This window comes from Ovis canadensis, chromosome 8, assembly GCF_042477335.2.
Source record: "Ovis canadensis isolate MfBH-ARS-UI-01 breed Bighorn chromosome 8, ARS-UI_OviCan_v2, whole genome shotgun sequence".
NCBI lineage: Eukaryota > Metazoa > Chordata > Mammalia > Artiodactyla > Bovidae > Ovis > Ovis canadensis.
This window is the reverse complement of record NC_091252.1, coordinates 72,915,057-72,935,163: the sequence shown is the minus strand read 5'-3', so window position 1 is coordinate 72,935,163 and position 20,107 is coordinate 72,915,057. Positions and strand designations below refer to the sequence as shown.

General features: G+C 38.3%; 1 protein-coding gene across 1 annotated transcript in view; it reads right to left on the bottom strand.

The window, feature by feature from the left end:
* The window catches only part of PEX7 (peroxisomal biogenesis factor 7), a 74,280-nt gene that overhangs the window by 34,252 nt on the left and 19,921 nt on the right, over window positions 1-20,107 (bottom strand). The window contains exons 6-8 of the mRNA XM_069598504.1: window positions 13,469-13,575; window positions 11,465-11,578; window positions 8,440-8,495 (exon numbers count right to left, since the gene is read on the bottom strand). Of these exons, the coding sequence (XP_069454605.1) occupies window positions 8,440-8,495; window positions 11,465-11,578; window positions 13,469-13,575 (277 nt within the window). The remainder of the gene's footprint in view (window positions 1-8,439; window positions 8,496-11,464; window positions 11,579-13,468; window positions 13,576-20,107) is intronic.

Genomic DNA, 20,107 nt, shown 5'->3' with positions numbered 1-20,107 from the left:
TGCATTCTATATTTAGAAATCTCTTCTGAGCCTACAAGTGACACTATGTAAGAGAGAAGATTCCAAGCTCACTCTTTGTCTTGTTTAGCCTACCTGGAGGATCTCACATTACGTAGGCCACCCACGTGTGGTTGACATCCTCGCCTGCAGTTTCTCTGACATACTACATGCTCCAAGGTCTCTTCTTGTTTTGGGTAACCTATTCCGTTCTTCCTTCCAACATTAATTCCCTCCTAGAGATTGTCTGGTTTGTCCTTCTTTCTCTAAACTTATCTCCCTTTGATTGATGCATTCTTCTGGACTAAACTATCTAAGTTAATGGCCTTCAAATCCATACTTACAGCCCTCACCTCTAGTCAATGACCTAGCTCCACAGATGCAGTCTGGAAGAGCTTGGGGCGCGTGCTGAACAACTGATAGGTTTTCCTCCTGTCTGCCATGTTGCCATTTTTTGGCTCCCATGCTAAAAATTCTATAATCACTCCATACTATTTTATACAGACTATTACATTAAAAAATTGGTCACAGTACCCTTTTAATTGAGAGATGGAAGATTTAGTGTGATTATACTTCCCAGTGTGTCTGCCTGCTTGTATTGGATCAGTCCAAAAAAACTGAGTTAGGCCATGTAATTCCTCCTCAGGCATTGTTGTAATTTATTCTATTAGAATTACATTCCACACAAACAAAGTTACATAGCTTCTGCCATATCAAATACTGACTTAGAAGTAAAGGAGAAAGGAATACTGGGTAGTTGAAGTAATGAGGCCATGCAAATCCAAACCTCTTAGTGTATCCTCACAAAAACCAATACAGAACAGCAAAAAGAACAACTAAAACTCAGGCCTTTAACAAATCCCAACTTGTAATTACATGTAAAAAAAAAAAAAAACAAACCAGAATCTTAGTGTGCATTCTCCCATGTTCTAGATCTAACTAAGCTTTATTGAACAGCAAGGGGAATTTAGGAAAAAGTGAATAGAACAGAGAAGAGCTAGGATCAGGTCAAAAACTGATTTAAAGCTACCACCACAAAGAGAAAGCCCATCCTATGAGACAAAGCTTAGCATAGAACAGAGTACAGATTTTAAAGTGCACAGGACACAAGGTGGTATTTTAGGAAGTTAATAGTTTAAAGGGAAAAGAAGACTAAAAGGAAAGAAAGCTACCAGTCCTAAAGCATCAATCCTGTACACAGATATGCAGAAACATATAAAGTCTTACTCTATTGTAAAAAAAAAAAATTTTTAATTGATGTCATAAACTCAAACAATTCACCTGAGAAAAGATCACCTCAAAAAAATAAATAGCAAAGTGTAAGGAAACTAATATAACATTCTAAATGGAATATCTCCAAACAAGCATTTGGAGACACAAAGAAAAACTTGACCTAGATCAGTATATCACAATAAGAGTTATATTTGATCTTTACCTGTAGTTCCTGGCACAGAGCTCCTAAAACCCCTGGAAATTCCTGAATAAAGGAAGTGAAGTGAAGTGAAGTTGCTCAGTAGTGTACAACTCTGCGATCCCATTGACTGTAGCCTACCAGGCTCCTCCATCCATGGCATTTTCCAGGTAAAAGTACTGAAATGGGCTGCCATTTCCTTCTCCTGTGGATCTTCCTAACCCAGGGATGGAACCCAGGTCTTCCGCATTGTGGGCAGATGCTTTAACCTCTGAGCCACCAGGGAAGCTCGAACAAAGGAATGTATTTGTTATTTTTAGGGACTCCCTCTGGAGTACACCTGAGATTATGCTAATAAGGTGACTTAAGATGGAGTCCTTACATAGTCTCATGTGACTAAAGGGATGGGATTTTCAGCCCCATCCACTGAATACCCAGAAAAGAGGAAGGGCTAGAAATAAAGTTCTATAAATCTATTGAACAAGCTTTGATGAGCTTACTGTTAAAAGTATTGGCAAGGATGGGAACCACAGTGCATCACTGACAGGAATGCAAATTGGTGTAGCCACTATGGAAAACAGTAGAGAGATTTCTCAAAAATTTTAAAATAGAATACCATATGATCAAACAATTTCAGTTCTGGATTTTTATCTGAAGGAAACAAAAACAATAACATGAAAAGATATATGTATCCCCATGTTCCTCTCAGCATTATTTACAATAGTCAAAATATGGAAATAACCAAAGTGTCCATCAACAGATGAAAGGATAAAGAAATTGTGACATATGAATACAATGGAATATTATTCAGCCATAAAAGAAGAATGAAATTATGCCAACTGCAACCATATAGATAAACAAAAACAAAACAAGCTTACAGATACAGAGAATAGAGATTAGTGGTTGCCAGAGGCAGGAGATATGAGAACTGAATGAACAGTTTTGGTTTTTTTTCCCTTCAAATGTAAATAAAATAAAGGGAATAAAAGCACTACAAAACTTATAAAACCAAAGGCAACCACTGAAACAAAGCAAAAAAAACCTTATCTAAATATAATTTTTTAAATAAAAGAGCAAAAAATCAAAATACAACATAAAATATATCACATACAGGAACAATAAACAGAACGTAAGACATAATAATCATCATAAAATACAACAGACTTGCTACCAAATGTATTTTTATCAAGAAATATGAATAAGTTAAAGCTTCCCTGGTGAATCAGTTGGTAAAGAATCTGCCTGCAATGCAGGAAACCCATTTGATTCCTGGGTGGGGAAGATCTCCTGGAGAAGGAAGGAAATGGCAACCAACTCCAGTATTCTTGCCTGGAAAATACCATGGACAGAGGAGCCTGGCAGGCTAGAGTCTATGGGGTCACAAAGAGCTGGGCATGAGTAAGCAACAAACTAAACTTGCATATTACAATAAAAAGATTTTTTATCTACTTCACTGAGCAAATATGCTCTATACGAGAGCCATACCAAAAACAACACGGATCAAAAAAAAATCAAAAGTATAGAAAAAGGTATCTGGAAGATGGAAACAACATGAAAGCAGGAGCAATGATATCAATAAGAGATAAAGCGTAATTAAAACTAAAAGCAATTAACTGTGTCAAAGTTAGACTCTCTTTTATGTTAAAAGTTTCAGTTCACTAAATGTATATTATAAATATTTATGCACCAAATATACAGCATATGCCTTTATGAAATCAAAACTAGAATAGATTCAGGGAGACATAGATAGAGGCCCACTGATAATAGGATTTTTTAATATTCCACTCTTGGTACAAAACAGATTAAGTGAACTAAGAATAAGAAAGGATACAGATGATCCAAATAACATAATTACTTAGTAGAGCTTATGGTTATAAGGTGGCACTAGTGGTAAAGAACCCGCTTGCCAATGCAGGAGATATAAGAGACCTGGTATCAATCCCTGGGTCAGGAAGATGCCCTGGAGGAGGGCATGGCAACCCACTCCAGTATTCTTGCCCAGAAAATCCCATGGACAGAGGAGCCTGGCGGGCCACAGTTGTTAAGGTCACAAAGAGTTGGACACAACTGAAGCAACTTAGCACGCCCATATGCATAGTTATATATTTAACTTTACAAAGTGAAAGCAGAGGTTAAACCTTCTCAAATGCATATGTAACATTCAAAAATTTGACCTTTTATTAGGTTCTCCCCCATAAAACAGAATGACTAAAAAACAGTATTCTCTGATCACAATGCAATAAAACTAGAAATTACTCATAAATTTTCAAAAGTTAAAAGGTATTCTCATATGGAAATTACATAACTTCCTTCTAAACAACTCTTGGAAGAAACATCAAACACAAATAGAAGTGACATATTTTTTAACAATAATGAAAATATTATGTATCAGAATTCATGGGTTACAAATGAAATAAAAACTAGAAGAAAATTCATAGTCTTAAACACTTTATTAACAAGATGAAAGAATAAAAATAAGTAAATTCCCAGTTCAAAACGTGGAAAAAAGAACAAAATAAGCCAAAAGAAAGTACCAAGAAGGAAATAAAGGCAATAATTAATGAGGTACTGAATAGAAAAACATTAGTTCTCATTAACAAATCAAAATTTAGTATGCTTAAGAAAAAAATAACAAAATAAACATACCATTAGATAAGTTAAAGTAGAAATCACAAATATATACAAAATCAAAAATAATAAGAGAGAAATACCACTGAATCAGAATAAATTAAAAAGTCATGACACTATAGACATTTGTATAAATAAATGTGAAAACCCATAAGCAGAGGATAATTTCCTAAACTGATCAATCACATTAGAGGCAGAAAGTTTAAAGAGAAAAATTCCCATAGAAGAAATAAAGTTATCAAGAAGTACTCCACAAAAAGACCCATGCCCAGATGGTTTCACAAAGAAAGTCTATCAAAGCTGCAAAAACCAAATATCCTCTATATTGCAAAAATTGTTCAGAAGATGTAGAAAAACTTAAATCCCTACATAAACCCTGTGCAGTGTGGGTCCAGAATTAGGGTTATGATGAGAGATATCCATATGTTAGAGACACATATAGGCCAAAATCACCTCTGAATATTGATGTAAAAGCTCTAAATAAAGTATTAGCAGACAAAATCCAACAAAATATCTTGTTCTATGTGTAAGATAATGATATACAAAGAATAGGAGCAATTTAGTCTAAGAATGCAAGACTGATTTGATCCATTAATAGAACAAATCATACGAATAGCTCAAAAAAGAAAAATCATGATCATCTCCATAGACGCTGAAAAAGCCTTCAACAAATCTTAAGACTCATTCCTGATTCTAAAAAAAAAAAAAACACTCAACAAAACAAGCATCGATAAATACTTTCTCAGCATGATAAATATACACTTTGTTTTAAAGTCAGCATCCTTCTTTAAACAGGGAAACATTAGAGGCATTTTTACTAAACACATGAATTAAGACATTCTCTGTAACATTTGTCCTCCCTGATAGCTCAGTTGGTAAAGAATTTGCCTGCAATGCAGGAGACCGAGATTCAATTCCTGGGTGGGGAAGATCCGCTGGAGAAGGGATAGGCTACCCACTCCAGTATTCTTGGGCTTCCTTTGTGGCTCAGCTGGTAAAGAATCCACCTGCAATGTGGGAGACCTGGGTTCAATTCCTGGGTTGGGAAGATATCCTGGAGAAGGGAACGGCTACCCACTCCAGTATTCCAGCTTGGAGAATTCCATGGTATAGTCCATGGATTGCAAAGAATCAGACACGACTGAGCAACTTTCACTTTCACTTCACTTCAGTTCAGTCGCTCGTCGGGTCCGACTCTTTGTGACTCCATGAACTGCAGCATGCCAGGCTTCTCTGTCCATCACTAACTCCTGGAGTTTACCCAAACTCATGTCCCATTGAGTTGGTGATGCCACCCAACCATCTCATTTTCTGTCGTCCCCTTCTCCTCCCGCGTTCAATCTTTCCCAGCATCAGAGTCTTTTCTAATGAGTCAGTTCTTCTCATCAGGTGGCTAAAGTATTGGAGTTTCAGCTTCAACATCAGTCCTTCCAATGAATATTCAGGACCTGATTTCCTTTAGGATGGACTGGTTGTATCTCACTGCAGTCCAAGGGGCTCTCAAGAGTCTTCTCCAACACCGCAGTTCAAAAGCATCAATTCTTCAGTGCTCAGCTTTCTTTACAGTCCAGTTCTCACGTCCATACATGATTACTGGAAGAACCAGAGCTTTGACTAGATGGACCTCTGTTGGCAAAGTAATGTCTCTGCTTTTTAATATACTGTCTAGGTTGGTCATAACTTTTCTTCCAAGGAATAAGCGTCTTTCAGTTTCATGGCTGCAGTCACCATCTGCAGTGATTTTGGAGCCCCAAAAAATAAAGTCTGACACTGTTTCCACTATTTCCTCATCTATTTGCCATGAAGTGATGGGACCAGATGCCATGATCTTAGTTTTCTGAATGTTGAGCTTTAAACCAACTTCTTCACTCTACTCTTTCATTTTCATCAAGAGGCTCTTTAGTTCACTTTCTGCCATAAGGGTGGCGTCATCTGCATATCTGAGGTTATTGATATTTCTCCCAGCAATCTTGATTCCAGCATGTGCTTCATCCATCCAAATGCTTCATCATGAGCATTTTTCATGATGTACTCTGCATATAAGTTAAATAGGCACAGTGACAATATATAGCCTTGACATACTCCTTTTCCTATTTTGAACCAGTCTGTTGTTCCATGTCCAGTTCTAACTGTTGCTTCCTGACCCGCATACAGATTTCTCAAGAGGCAGGTCAAGTGGTCTGGTATTCCCATCTCTTGAAGAATTTTCCAGTTTGTTGTGATCCACACACTCAAAGGCTTTGGCATAGTCAATAAAGCATAAGTAGATGTTTCTCTGGAACTCTCTTGTTTTTTCAATGATCCAACTGATGTTGGCAATTTGATCTGTGGTTCCTCTGCCTTTTCTAAAACCAGCTTGAATATCTAGAAGCTCACAGTTCACGTATTGCTGAAGCCTGGCTTGAAGAATTTTGAGCATTACTTTGCTAGCATGTGAGATGAGTGCAATTGTGCAGTAGTCTGAACATTCTTTTTCATTGCCTTTCTTTGGGATTGGAGTGAAAACTGACCCTTTCTAGTCCTGTGACCATTGCTGAGTTTTCCAAATTTGCTGGCATATTGAGTGCAGCACTTTCACAGCATCATCTTTTAGGATTTGAAGTAGCACAATTGGAATTCCATCACCTCCATTAGCTTTGTTCATAGTGATGCTTTCTAAGGCCCACTTGACTTCACATTCCAGGATGTCTGGCTCTAGGTGAGTGATCATACCATCGTGATTATCTGGGTCATGAAGATCTTTTTTGTATAGTTCTTCTGTGTATTCTTGCCACCTCTTCTTAGTATCTTCTGCTTCTGTTAGGTCCGTACCATTTCTGTCCTTTATTGTGCCCATCTTTGCATGAATTGTTCCTTTGGTATCTTTAATTTTCTTGAAGAGAGCTCTAGTCTTTCCCATTTTTTGTTTTCCCCTATTTCTTTGCACTGATCAGTGAGGAAGGCTTTCTTATCTCTCCTTGCTGTTTGTTGGAACTCTGCATTCAAATGGTATATCTTTCTTTTTCTCCTTTACCTTTCACTTCTCTTCTATTCACAGCTATTTCTAAGCCCACCTCAGACAACCATTTTGCCTTTTTGTATTTCTTTTCCTTGCGGATGGTCTTGATCCCTGCCTCCTATACAATGTCACGAACCTCCGTCCATAGTTCATCAGGCACTCTATCAGATCTACTCCCTTGAATCCTTTTGTCACTTCCACTGTATAATCATAAGGGATTTAATTTAGGTCCGACCTGAATGGTCTAGTGGTTTTCCCTATTTTCTTCAATTTATGTCTGAATTTCACTTCACTATAACACTATTTAACATTGTAATAGAGGCATCTGTCAAGGCAATCAGATACATCAATTAGGGGCATCAGAACTTGAAGATGTAAAACTATATTTATAGATGTTATGATCATGAACTTGGAAACCTCTAAAGAATCAATGATCCTTAGATGGTAGAGAAACAGGCACTCTCAAACACTATTGCTTGGAATGGAAACTGGAATATTCCTCATGGGTAGGAATATATAACAAATATATAACAAAACAGAAGATACATATTTATATCGTTACCTTTTAATTTAGCAATCCCACTTCTGGGAATATATTCTGAAGCTAATTCTCTAGTGATATGAACATACTCACATACAAGGTTATTATTCATTGTGGCACTGTTATTTATAAAATACTTAAAACAAGTTAAATATCCATATATAGGAGAATAACTGAATAAAATATAGTATATGTACATAAAAGAGTTATTATGCAGAATGAAAAAGATCTTTATGAATTGATACAAAGTGATTTCCAAACTACTTTCCTAGAATTCTAAAACAGCAAGTAAGTAAAAATGTTGTAAATAATAAAAATCAGGAGTTATAAATCTGGAAAAGGAGAAAAAGTAGAATGAACCCTGTGTGGTGTGGGATCAGAACTGGGGCTATGATTAGAGATACATATATACATATTCATACATAGATATACATGTATACACACTTACATACAGTCATCCACAAACATACATACAGTCATGTTTTTTTTATATCAATTTTAGCTGTAAGATTTATATAATTAGACCTAAGCAAATAAGATTTCACAACTTTTGAAATCTAAATTTACAAAGGTACTAGCTAGTCAGTCTATGGCACAGGAAGATATTACTTTAGGAAAAACAGTCAGGAAAAAAGACTTAAATAGAAAGATCAAGCAAATCTTCAAATAATAAAGAATTCATTCATCCATGTGACTAGATCATAAAAACAGGAAAATATAATATTAATTTCAGTAGAAAATATTCTCATGTCTCCAGCTCAGATTATTTTTATATTAGCAAAATAAACATGTCCTTAATAAAAGTTATAAAGATGCAAATGGTACTTGGTATCTTACAATGAAACATATCAAAAACCACTGTACCTTACAGTAAAATCATAGGAACAAGAGGCCAGCACAGAAGCATGAAATGGTGAAAACTACAAAAGAAAGCAAAAAAGTCAATTTTGAGGTTAACTGTAATTGTAACATGGTACTTCATAAGATCATTCCCATGCACTTTATTACAATGTCTAGACAGGACTGTCAGAAATACAGACACTATTATATGTCAAATAGATAACTAATAAGGACCTACTATATAGCACAGAGAACTCTACTCAGTACTCTGTAATGGCATATATGGGAAGAGAATCTAAAAAAAGAATGGATATATGTATATGTATAACTGATTCACTTTGTTGTACACGTGAAACTAACATAACACTGTAACTCAACTACATTCCAATAAAAAAATTTTTTTAAGTATGTTTTTCCAAACCTTATTATGGTTTAATTCAAGGCAAAAATCTTTTAGTCTTCTAAGTATCCACCTACAGGAAAAATGGTTGTTTTTACATTCTTCAAAGAAAGTCATTTCTCAAGCTTTTCAAATCTTATTTTAAAATTAAATATTCCCTAAATGTTGCTATTCTGGAAAAATTAAGCACAATTTCATATTGGCTATCCAAAATTAACTTCTACAAATCTAAAGGACATAAGTGTATGATGATTCACACATATAATTATCTAATGAACCAATCTTGTAAATATATTTTATGACTGCTATTAGGCACAAGCATCAAACATTTAAATGTTAAAAGTTTTTAAATAATTTTTATGCTATTTGTATATCACATCTAATGAAAGTGATATCAAGGTCAAAAATTGCAAATTTTAAGGACAGGTAATATACAAGTATTAATATACATCTTTTAACTGGCTGCCCACTGTAATTTTATTTCCTCATTGTTTTTCTTACCAGTACTTTAAATGTTTATATACACATATATACTTACATTTGAATGTTCTTCACAGTTTGCAAAACACTTTCACTATTTCACCCTATTTCATTCTCAGAAGAACTATGAAGTATATATAGAAAACATTTTTTAACTACCCAAACTTGTGTGCCATTAAAAAAAAAAATCTGGGCACTGGGTCTCATATTTTGAGTTATAACCAGAAAAATTTTAAATATTAACTGCGACTTAAAATTTTTTAAATGGGGATAACAGAACTATCTTAATTAAAAGATCAAAAAGGTACTTATCTGTAATGTAAAAAAACAAAAATGAAATTGGGAGATGTCCCTTAATAAGATGTTTTCCACAGTGACTTAGCAAAATTTACCTAAATAAAAGCTGGGAAGGACTTCCCTGGTGGTTCAGTGGTTAAGAATCCACTTGCCAACCCAGGAAACATGTTTGAACCCTGGTCCAGGAGGCTACCCACAGGCAACAAAGCCCACACACAACTACCGAGCCTGCACTCTAGAGCACATTGGTACTTAAGAAGAGGAACCACCACAAGACATCCCTGCCTGCCGTAACTAGAGAAGGCCCCCGTGGGGTAACAAAGACCCTACACACAGACACACATACACACACACACAGACACACACACACACAGAAAGACACACACAGACACACACACAGACACACACACACACAGACACACACACACAAAGACAGACACAGACACACACACAGACACACAGACACACACACACACACCAGCTGGACATCCCCACCTGCCATAACTAGAGAAGGCCCCCATGGGGTAACAAAGACCCTACACACACACACACACACACACACACACACACCGTGGGGTAACAAAGACCCTACACACACACACACACACACACACACACACACACCAGCTGGACATCACACACACACACACACCAGCTGGACATCACATACACACACACACAGACACACACACACACAGACACACACACACACAGACACACACACACACACACACACACCAGCTGGACATCCCCGTCTGCCTTAACTAGAGAAGGCCCCCGTGGGGTAACAAAGACCCTACACACACACAGACACACACACACAGACACACACACAGACACAGACACACACACACAGACATACACACATAGAGACACACACGCCCAGCTGGACATCCCCGCCTGCCATAACTAGAGAAGGTCCCCGTGGGGTAACAAAGACCCTATACACACATAGACACAAAGACAGACACACACACAGACACACACACCAGCTGGACATCCCTGCCTGCCGTAACTAGAGAAGGCCCCCGTGGGGTAACAAAGACCCTACACACACACAGACACACACACAGACACACACACATACACAGACACAGACACACACACATACAGACATACACACACACACACACAGACATACACACACACCCACCCCAACTGGACATCCCCTCCTGCCGTAACTAGAGAAGGCCCCCATGGGGTAACAAAGACCCTACACACCCACACCCACACACACACACACACACACCCCCACCCCCACACCCACCCCAGCTGGACATCCCCGCCTGCCATAACTAGAGAAGGCCCCCGTGGAGTAACAAAGACCCTACACACCAAAAAAAAAAGCTGGAAAACTAACGTTAGTCACTTTATAACCTGACAAATTCAGGAGAGGCAGAAGAAAAAAGTTATCTCTACTATTTACAAAGTAGGAATTTTTCTATACGCTATAACTTTTGTGAACATTCATATATACAATCATGTTAGGGAAAAGAAAGAATTAACCACCTCTCTGTACAAGTTTCAACAAAATAAACTTTTCCACTGAATGAAAAATTATAAAGACTCTAACACTAAAACTAAATTACTATAAAGTTTTAAAAGAAATAGTAGCATGGGGATGACAGAATGAGAAAAACATTTTTATTCACTCCTGAGTACCACCTGACTATATTGTTATAAGTCACTCAATAATCATTCCAGTATTTTACCTAATTTTAGCTTTCAATGTTTACTACCATTCACTGGGTAACAAAACATGAAAAAAAAAAAAGAATCAATAACCCCATCCCTTAAACACCTTTTAAATGTACTTCATTGACTGTATTTATCTTTTTGTTCTGTGTAGAAAAAGAAAAGATAAAAACTTACTTTCACTCTCCTAATAGCGTAAGTGTGACCGAGAAGTTCAAACACAGGTTGTCGTACATTCCTCAAGTCCCAGCCTCTCAAACTACAATCAACCGCCCCCGTCACCACCAAGTTCTGCAAACAACAAAGCAAGGTTAAGTGTGACTCTTTACAAGTACGCAGCAGCCAAGCTTTCCTACTGGAAATAGTATCTATTTTCTGGTACTTATTTAATCTGAACCCAGAAGTCATTCTTAAAAAGTTACATAACATTATAGAAAGGAGTTAAAATATGAATCAAAAGCAAAACTTAGTATGACTTGGAAGAAAAGGAACTCAATATGCCTTGGGTATATGAAGGAACACAGCACACAAGAGAAAAAGGCATAGTCTCACACAACCTTGTAGCTTCTCCCACTTACTTTTAGGGATACTAATAAGAACACAAGTTACTAAAAATTACACCTGACAGAAGAGCCCACCTGTCTCTTCAGTGTCCTCGGAGGTTTCTACCAGGTGTTAAAAGGCAAGAGACTGCTAATTCACAAATATTTGAAAGGGCAAAGGTATAAATTAAATGTTGTTTTCCTAATTCTAAATCAATCATTGCTCCTAACTCTCATGGACCATGTCATAATGTAATAGCTAACTCTATCTGAGAATTTTTGCAAATAGTGGGTAGTCTCCTATCTAGAACACTAGGTGAACCCAGAGTTCACGGATGAATAGGCCAAGAGCTGGGTCCACACTCAGCGCCATTCCACATCGACCAGGGCAGTAATCCATTGTCTGAACGTCAATAGAAGCTCATTTTTAAAAAGCTTCAGCGATTGTTTTTAAAAATTTTTAAAGTACTCTCAAGTGTATATCTGGAGAAGGCAAGAAGGCAATGGCACCCCACTCCAGTACTCTTCCTGGAAAATCCCATGGATGGAGGAGCCTGGTAGGCTGCAGTCCATGGGGTAGTTAAGAGTCGGACACGACTGAGCGACTGCACTTTCACTTTTCAGTTTCATGCATTGGAGAAGGAAATGGCAACCCACTCCAGTGTTCGTGCCTGGAGAATCCCAGGGACGGGGGAGCCTGGTGGGCTGCTGTCTATGGGGTCGCTCAGAGTTGGACACGACTGAAGCGACTTAGCAGCAGCAGCAGGAGCAGCAAGTGCATATCAGCATCTTTTTTAGAATTCCCTAAAGTATAACATATAGTCCACAATTTCATTTTATTTGGAAAATTCATGGGTGAGATTTGAACTGTAGTCATCAGCACTGAAAATTTTATTAAAATCAAGTATTATTTTAAATATGTTCTATATCTTCTTTCATTTTATTTCTTTCTAATTAAAGAACTCAGCCAATACAATGTTCCCTTAATTTTCATTGACTAAAACTGGGAAAAAAACAAAGTTATGTTATACTTAACTGTCACAGTCAACAGATCACTTCAGGTACATAAATATAATTAAATGGCATATCAACACATATTTAATCCATTTCTATTTCTAATTCATATGCCCATATGGTTAGCTGAAGGTTGCAAAAGGTTGTAAATGGACACTGCTATCTTCCAGAAACATGAAGCTTAGTTAGGCTTGTAAGGGAAAATGAAACAGAAAATTCCTAAAACCGATGGACTGTCAAATTAAAAATTAAGTTACAAATAGTTCAGCAGCCTTACTAGCAAAGTGCAAAAGAAATGAAGGCAAAAGATGATACAAATTGGCAGGGTTAAGAGCAATAAAGTAAAAAATTACATAAATTGTAAAGCAGTTCCCCAAACAAACAAGTAAGGCTGCACTATTGAACTTTTGAGAATTTCTGTTTCTTATTCAGCCTGTTTTATGTGCACTTAAATCCAATTAATGCTAATGCAGGTCACTCACAATCATCAATTAGAAAGGAAAGGGACTGAATCTAACTTAATGGCCCATAAACACTATCCAAGTCCACATAAACAAAGATAAAATCTAGAACATTTCAACCTTAGGAAGGGCTCAGTAGCTAAGGATAGAACCAGATAGGGTACCTCATTGTATTTACACCAGTCACAGCTCAAAATTTCCGCCTGATGTGCTGGAACCACAATTCTGACTCCTGCTGTCTTCACGTCCCAGATTCTCAAAGTCTGATCGCCTGGTGAAAGAGGAAGACTCGATCACTCTTTATCACACCACTTGGATGCTTGGTACCCATGATGACAAGGCGGGGAAAACACACCACTTCCATTATCAGGACATTGCCATCTGTATGTCATATACACACATACATTGTTTTACACGATAATAACATATAAGAACTACTAAAAGTGACAGCTACAAAAAACAAGGCACCATATTAAGTTTTTAGATCTACTCAAAGCAGGAAAATCTGAGTCTCACACGGACACAAGCAGAGCAGTGACTAAGCACACGCCCAGTGCATTTTTCTTCAGGAAAGGAAAAGGCTCTGAAAATCCTCGTTTCTTGTAAGTACAGTTAGCACCCTGTACCAGTATATTCTACAGGAAGCAAAATGGTTAACAGTTTTACTGTAAAATGTGTGCAAAGTCTACCAAGTCAGAATGGATCATTTCAAATCTTAGCTTTTACATTTATCACATTTTAAAGGGCCATCCAAAGGTATGGATTTCACCTTGAAAGAAACAAGTGGAGAAAATGTAAGGATTATACTCTGAATTACTACAAAAATGATTTATACCACCTAGCTGCACAGAGTCAACCCTGATTAGCTGTTTTAGATGCTGTGCGCCTTCAATTTTGTAAAATACGAGGAAACAACAAAATGACCAGATGAAAAATTCTGAATATATGTACATCTCCATTAAAAGTAAATTACACACAATAACTGATCCTCTGAGAAAGCCAGTTCAGGTTAATGTAAAAAAAAAAAAATAATGCTGTGATGGCAGTAATGGTCTTGATTCCATTTAGTAGTTGTGTGACCCTGCACAAGCTGTATAATATCTCTGAGATTTGTATTTGTAGTTCCTCAGAATGCCTGGATGGAGGATGGTACAAAAACATTTAGTATAATAAAGTTTCTGTAAAGCTTTAGCATGGTCTCTAGCATATAGCAGATATGCTAATTAAGTGGTATATAAAAACATTAACTTTTAAACGTTTCCTTTAGTTACCTACATATAATTTCCTATCATCCCAATTCTAAATTATTTGTCATTTAGCTAAGTCCAATAATTTCAGACAACTTTTTTTCTGATTTCTTTGCAAGTTAAGAAAGATAAGAATTAAACTGCTTGTGGTAATGAAATGTAGAGTTTAAGAACAGGGGCTTTGGAGCTTCAGAGCTTAGCTCTAGTCCAGCTCAATCATTTTGTAGTTGTTGACATTCAGCCAAGTTACTTAACATCTTGAATTGTCATTTTCCTTACCTACGATAAAATATCTGCCTCATACAGACCCACAGACACAGGGAACAAATCAGTGGTCACCAGCTCAGTGAGAGAAGGACAGGAGGAAAATACAGGGGTAGGAGATTAAGAAGTACAAACTATCATGTATAAAATAAGATACAAAGATATACTGAACAACAAACAGAATATAGCTAATATTTTATAATAGCTATAAACGGTGTATAACCTTTAAAAACTGTGAATCACTATTTTGTATAACTGCAACTTACATCACTTTGTAAACCAACTATACTTCAAAAGACACAAAAACATATCTGCCTTACAAAGCTGCCCCTGGCACAGCTAGACTGGCCTAAAGGAAATATTTGGGATTTCTCTGAGCTGTGATTGAAAAAATAATGCCAGTCCCCCTCACACAGGAGAATTTACAGGTTACAAAACTGAGGAATGGTTGGTTGGCCATGTGTTTCACTGTATGGAGAAAGTTGACCTGCACAGTCAAGTCAGCCAGCAGAGAAAACCCCAGATTAGAGACAGAGAATGTGTCCTGAGGTTGTTTAAGCATCCCTTCCCCTTCGGGGGTTGCTTTCCAATCAATTCTACAAAGACCTACAGTTGCTCAAGCTCTCCTATTACCACCTGCAGGCAGAGGAGATTCCTTATCATTGTGGCAGCTGTGAATGGAATTCACCTGAAGCTTCAGACTCAAAGCCTAGCTCCAGAGAAAAAGATTAAACTCAGCACAGGGCTTCCAGTAAAAACATAGGAAATGTTTAAATGATGTACATGAGATTTCAAAAGTTTATATGCTATATTAAGCCTGATATAACATATAACACGGGTCATGGTGGAGAGTTCTGACAAAATGTGGTCCACTGGAGAAGGGAATGGCAAACCACTTCAGTATTCCTGCCTTGAGAATCCCATGAACAGTATGAAAAGGCAAAAAGATAGGATGCTGAAAGATGAACTTTGCAGGTCAGGGGGCGCCCAATATGCTACTGGAGATCAGTGGAGAAATAACTCCAGAAAGAATGAAGAAACGCAGCCAAAGTAAAAACAATACCCAGTTGTGGATGTGACTGGTGATGGAAGCAAGGTCAGATGCTATAAAGAGCAGTATTGCATAGGAACCTGGTATGTTAGGTCCATGAATCAAGGCAAATTGGAAGTGATCAAACAGGAGATGGCAAGAATGAACATTGACATTCTAGGAATCAGTGAACTAAGATGGACTGGAATGGGTGAATTTAGCTCAGATGACCATTATATCTACTACTGTGGGCAAGGGAGTAGCCATCATAGTCAACAAAAGGGTCCAAAATGCAGTGCTTAGATGCAATCTCAAAAACAACAGAATGATCTCTGTTGGTTTCCAAGGCAAACCATTCAATATCACAGTAATCCAAGTCTATGCCCCAACCAGTAACGCTGAAGAAGCTGAAGTTGAATGGTTCTATGAAGACCTACAAGACCTTCTAGAATTGACACCCAAAAAAGATGTCCTTTTCATTACAGGGGACTGGAATGCAAAAGTAGGAAGTCAAGAAACACCTGGAATAACAGGCAAATTTGGCCTTGGAGTACAGAATGAAGCAGGGTAAATGCTAATAGAGTTCTGCCAAGAAAATACATTGGTCATAGCAAACACCCTCTTCCAACAACACAAGAGAAGACTCTACACATGGACATCACCAGATGGTCAACACCAAAATCAGACTGATTATATTCTTTGAAGTCAAAGATGGAGAGGCTCTATACAGTCAGCAAAAACAAGACCGGGAGCTGACTGTGGCTCAGATCATGAACTTACTGCCAAATTCAGACTTAAATTGAAGACAGTAGGGAAAACCACTAGACCATTCAGGTATGACCTAAATCAAATCCCTTATGACTATACAGTGGAAGTGAGAATAGATTTAAGGGACTAGATCTGATAGATAGAGTGCCTGATGAACTATGGACTGAGGTTTGAGACACTGTACAGGAGACGGCAGCAAAACCATCTCCAAGAAAAAGAAATGCAAAAAAGCAAAATGGTTGTCTGAGGAGGCCTTACAAATAGCTCTGAAAAGAAGAGAAGTGAAAAGCAAAGGAGAAAAGGAAAGATGTACCCATTTGAATACAGAGTTCCAAAGAACATGGAGAGATAAGAAAGCCTTCCTCAGTGATCAGCGCAAAGAAATAGAGAAAAACAACAGAATGGGAAACACTAGAGATCTCTTCAAGAAAATCAGAGATACCAAAGGAACAATTCATGCAAAGATGGGCACAATAAAGGACCGAAATGGTATGGACCTAATAGAAGCAGAAGATAATTAAGAAGAGGTGGCAAGAATACACAGAAGAACTGTACAAAAAAGATCTTCATGACCCAGATAATTACGATGGTGTGATCACTCACCTAGAGCCAGATATCCTGGAATGTGAAGTCAAAGTGGGTCTTAGAAAGCATCACTACGAACAAACCTAGTGGAGGTGATGGAATTCCAATTGTGCTACTTCAAATCCTAAAAGATGATGCTGTGAAAGTGCTGCACTCAATATGCCAGCAAATTTAGAAAACTCGGCAATGGCCACAGGACTGGAAAAGGTCAGTTTTAATTCCAATCCCAAAGGAAGGCAATGTCAAAGAATGCTCAAACTACCGCACAATTGCACTCATCTCACAGGCTAGCAAAGTAATACTCAAAATTCTCCAAGCCAGGTTTCATCAATACGTGAACTATGAGCTTCCAGATATTCAAGCTGGTTTTAGAAAAGGCAGAGGAACCACGGATCAAATTGCCAACATCTGCTGGATCACTGAAAAAGCAAGAGAGTTCCAGAAAAAAACATCTATTTCTTTTTTATTGACTATGCCAAAGCCTTTGACTGTGTGGATCACAATAAACTGTGGAAAATTCTTCAAGAGAGGGAATACCAGACCACCTGACCTGCCTCTTGAGAAACCTGTATGCAGGTCAGGAAGCAACAGTAAGAACTGGACATGGAACAACAGACTGGTTCCAAACAGGAAAAGGAATACGTTAAGGCTATATATTGCCACCCTGTTTATTTAACTTCTATGCAAAGTACATCATGAGAAACACTGGGCTGGATGAAGCACATGTTGGAATCAAGATTGCCTGGAGAAATATCAGAAGATAACCTCAGATATGCAGATGACACTACCCTTATGGCAGAAAGTGAAGAAGAACCAAAGAGCCTCTTGATGAAAGTGAAAAAGTAGAGTGAAAAAGTTGGCTTAAAGCTCAACATTCAGTAAACTAAGATCATGGCATCCAGTCCCATCACTTCATGGCAAATAGATGGAGAAACAATGGAAACAGTGGCAGACTTTATTTTTCTGGGCTCCAAAATCACTAAAGATGGTGACTGCACCCATGAAATAAAAGGATGCTTACTCCTTGGAAGAAAAGTTATGACCAACCTAGACAGTATATTAAAAAGCAGAGACATTTCTTTGCGAACAAAGGTCCGTCTAGTCAAGGCTATGGTTTCTCCAGTAGTCATACTGTATGGATGTGAGAGTTGGACTATAAAGAAAGCTGAGAGCCAAAGAATTGATGCTTTTGAACCGTACTGTTGGAGAAGACTCTTGAGAGTTCCTTGGACTGCAAGGAGATCCAACCAGTCCATCCTAAAGGAAATCAGTCCTGAATGTTCACTGGAAGGATGGATGTTGCAGCTGAAACTCCAATACTTTGGCTACCTGGTGCAAAGAGCTGACTCATTTGAAAAGAGCCGGATGCTGGAAAGATTGAAGGCGAGAGGAGAAGGGGACGACAGAGGATGAGATGGTTGGATGGCATCACTGACTCAAATGGACATGAGTCTCAGTAAACTTCACGAGTTGGTGATGGACAGGGAGGCCTGGCGTGCTGCAGTCCATGGGGTCGCAGAGTTGGACGCGACTGAGCGACTGAACTGAACCGAACCGATCAGGTCTGAAAGGCTCCCTTGGTGGCTCAGACAGTAAAGAATCCACCTGCAACGCAGAAGATGTAGGAGACATGGGTTCGATTCCTGCGTCAGAAAGATCCCCTGGAGTAGGACATGGCAACCCACTCCAGTATTCTTGCCTGGAAAATTCCATGGGAAGAGGAGCCTGGCAGGCTACAGTCCATAGGTCGCAAAGAGTCAGACACGACTGAGCGACTTCACTTCACTTCAAAGCATTGTTTAAAGTTCAGTGAGCTCATGTTCATCCTAATAATTACATTCCATGGGTGTATGCGAATGCTTTACAGTGTCAAAACATTACAATAAACGTGGACTAGGAGTTAAGATGTAACTAGTAATTTTAGCAACAATATGGATGAATCTCATAAAACATAATGCTGAGCAAAAGAAACCAAGCAGCACAACATAAAAACAGGTAACATTAATCGATGCTACTAGGAGGCAGTTCAGAGGTCACCCTCGAATGGACAGGGGTGGTAATGACTGGAAGAATGTAAGAGGGGTTTCTGAGAACATCCTGTTTCTTGACCCGGGTCCCGAGAGCCCAGGTCTCCAGAGTCTCCTGCATGGGCAGGCAGATTCTTTACCACTAGTGCCACCTGGGAAGCCCCAGTACACAGGTGTGTTCATTGTGAAAATCCATCGTGCTATAAATAGGCACTGTTCTGTGTGTGTATTATATACTTCAACAATAGATTAAACAAATAACAACCACAAAGGCTGGGTGGATGCCTCTATCAAATTTCTCTGGGACAATATTCTGGTTCTTCACCAGCATAGTCAGGCAAAGTTTTTTTTTTTTAAAGACTACAGTTTAGGTTGTCCCCTCTGGCAGTTAACTTAAAGAGCACAAAGAGAGTGAGAAGTGCTCTGAAGGAGCTGAGAATCCCACTTCCGCACATCCGGCACTTCCTCCTCCTCATTTCATTTGCCAGGTAGGAGAGAGACCTTCTGGCCAACTGGTACCATGACTCATTCAACTCGTTTAGCCACCAGGACATCTATATTTATATTGCTTGTTTAATTGCATTTTCCAGACAACTGGCCTTTCATTGTCAGCCAGACGTTTACCAGGGCCCTGCGGCAGTGCCACAGACCCACCTGAATTACCAGCTTCTCTTATCAGTTGCAGACTTGCCACTGGCAACAAAACCAGTGCATTTAAGTGCATGATATGGTACAGGAAGTGCTGGCTACTACCATGTCTAATTCAAGTTGCGGCATTAAGAAGAAGCTGGGTAAGGAGAATGAGTGTAAACGGTGAATCTGAAACCAGGAAGTGAAATGAACAGCAAAAGATGCATATTGGGCCCAAATAATTTAATTTAT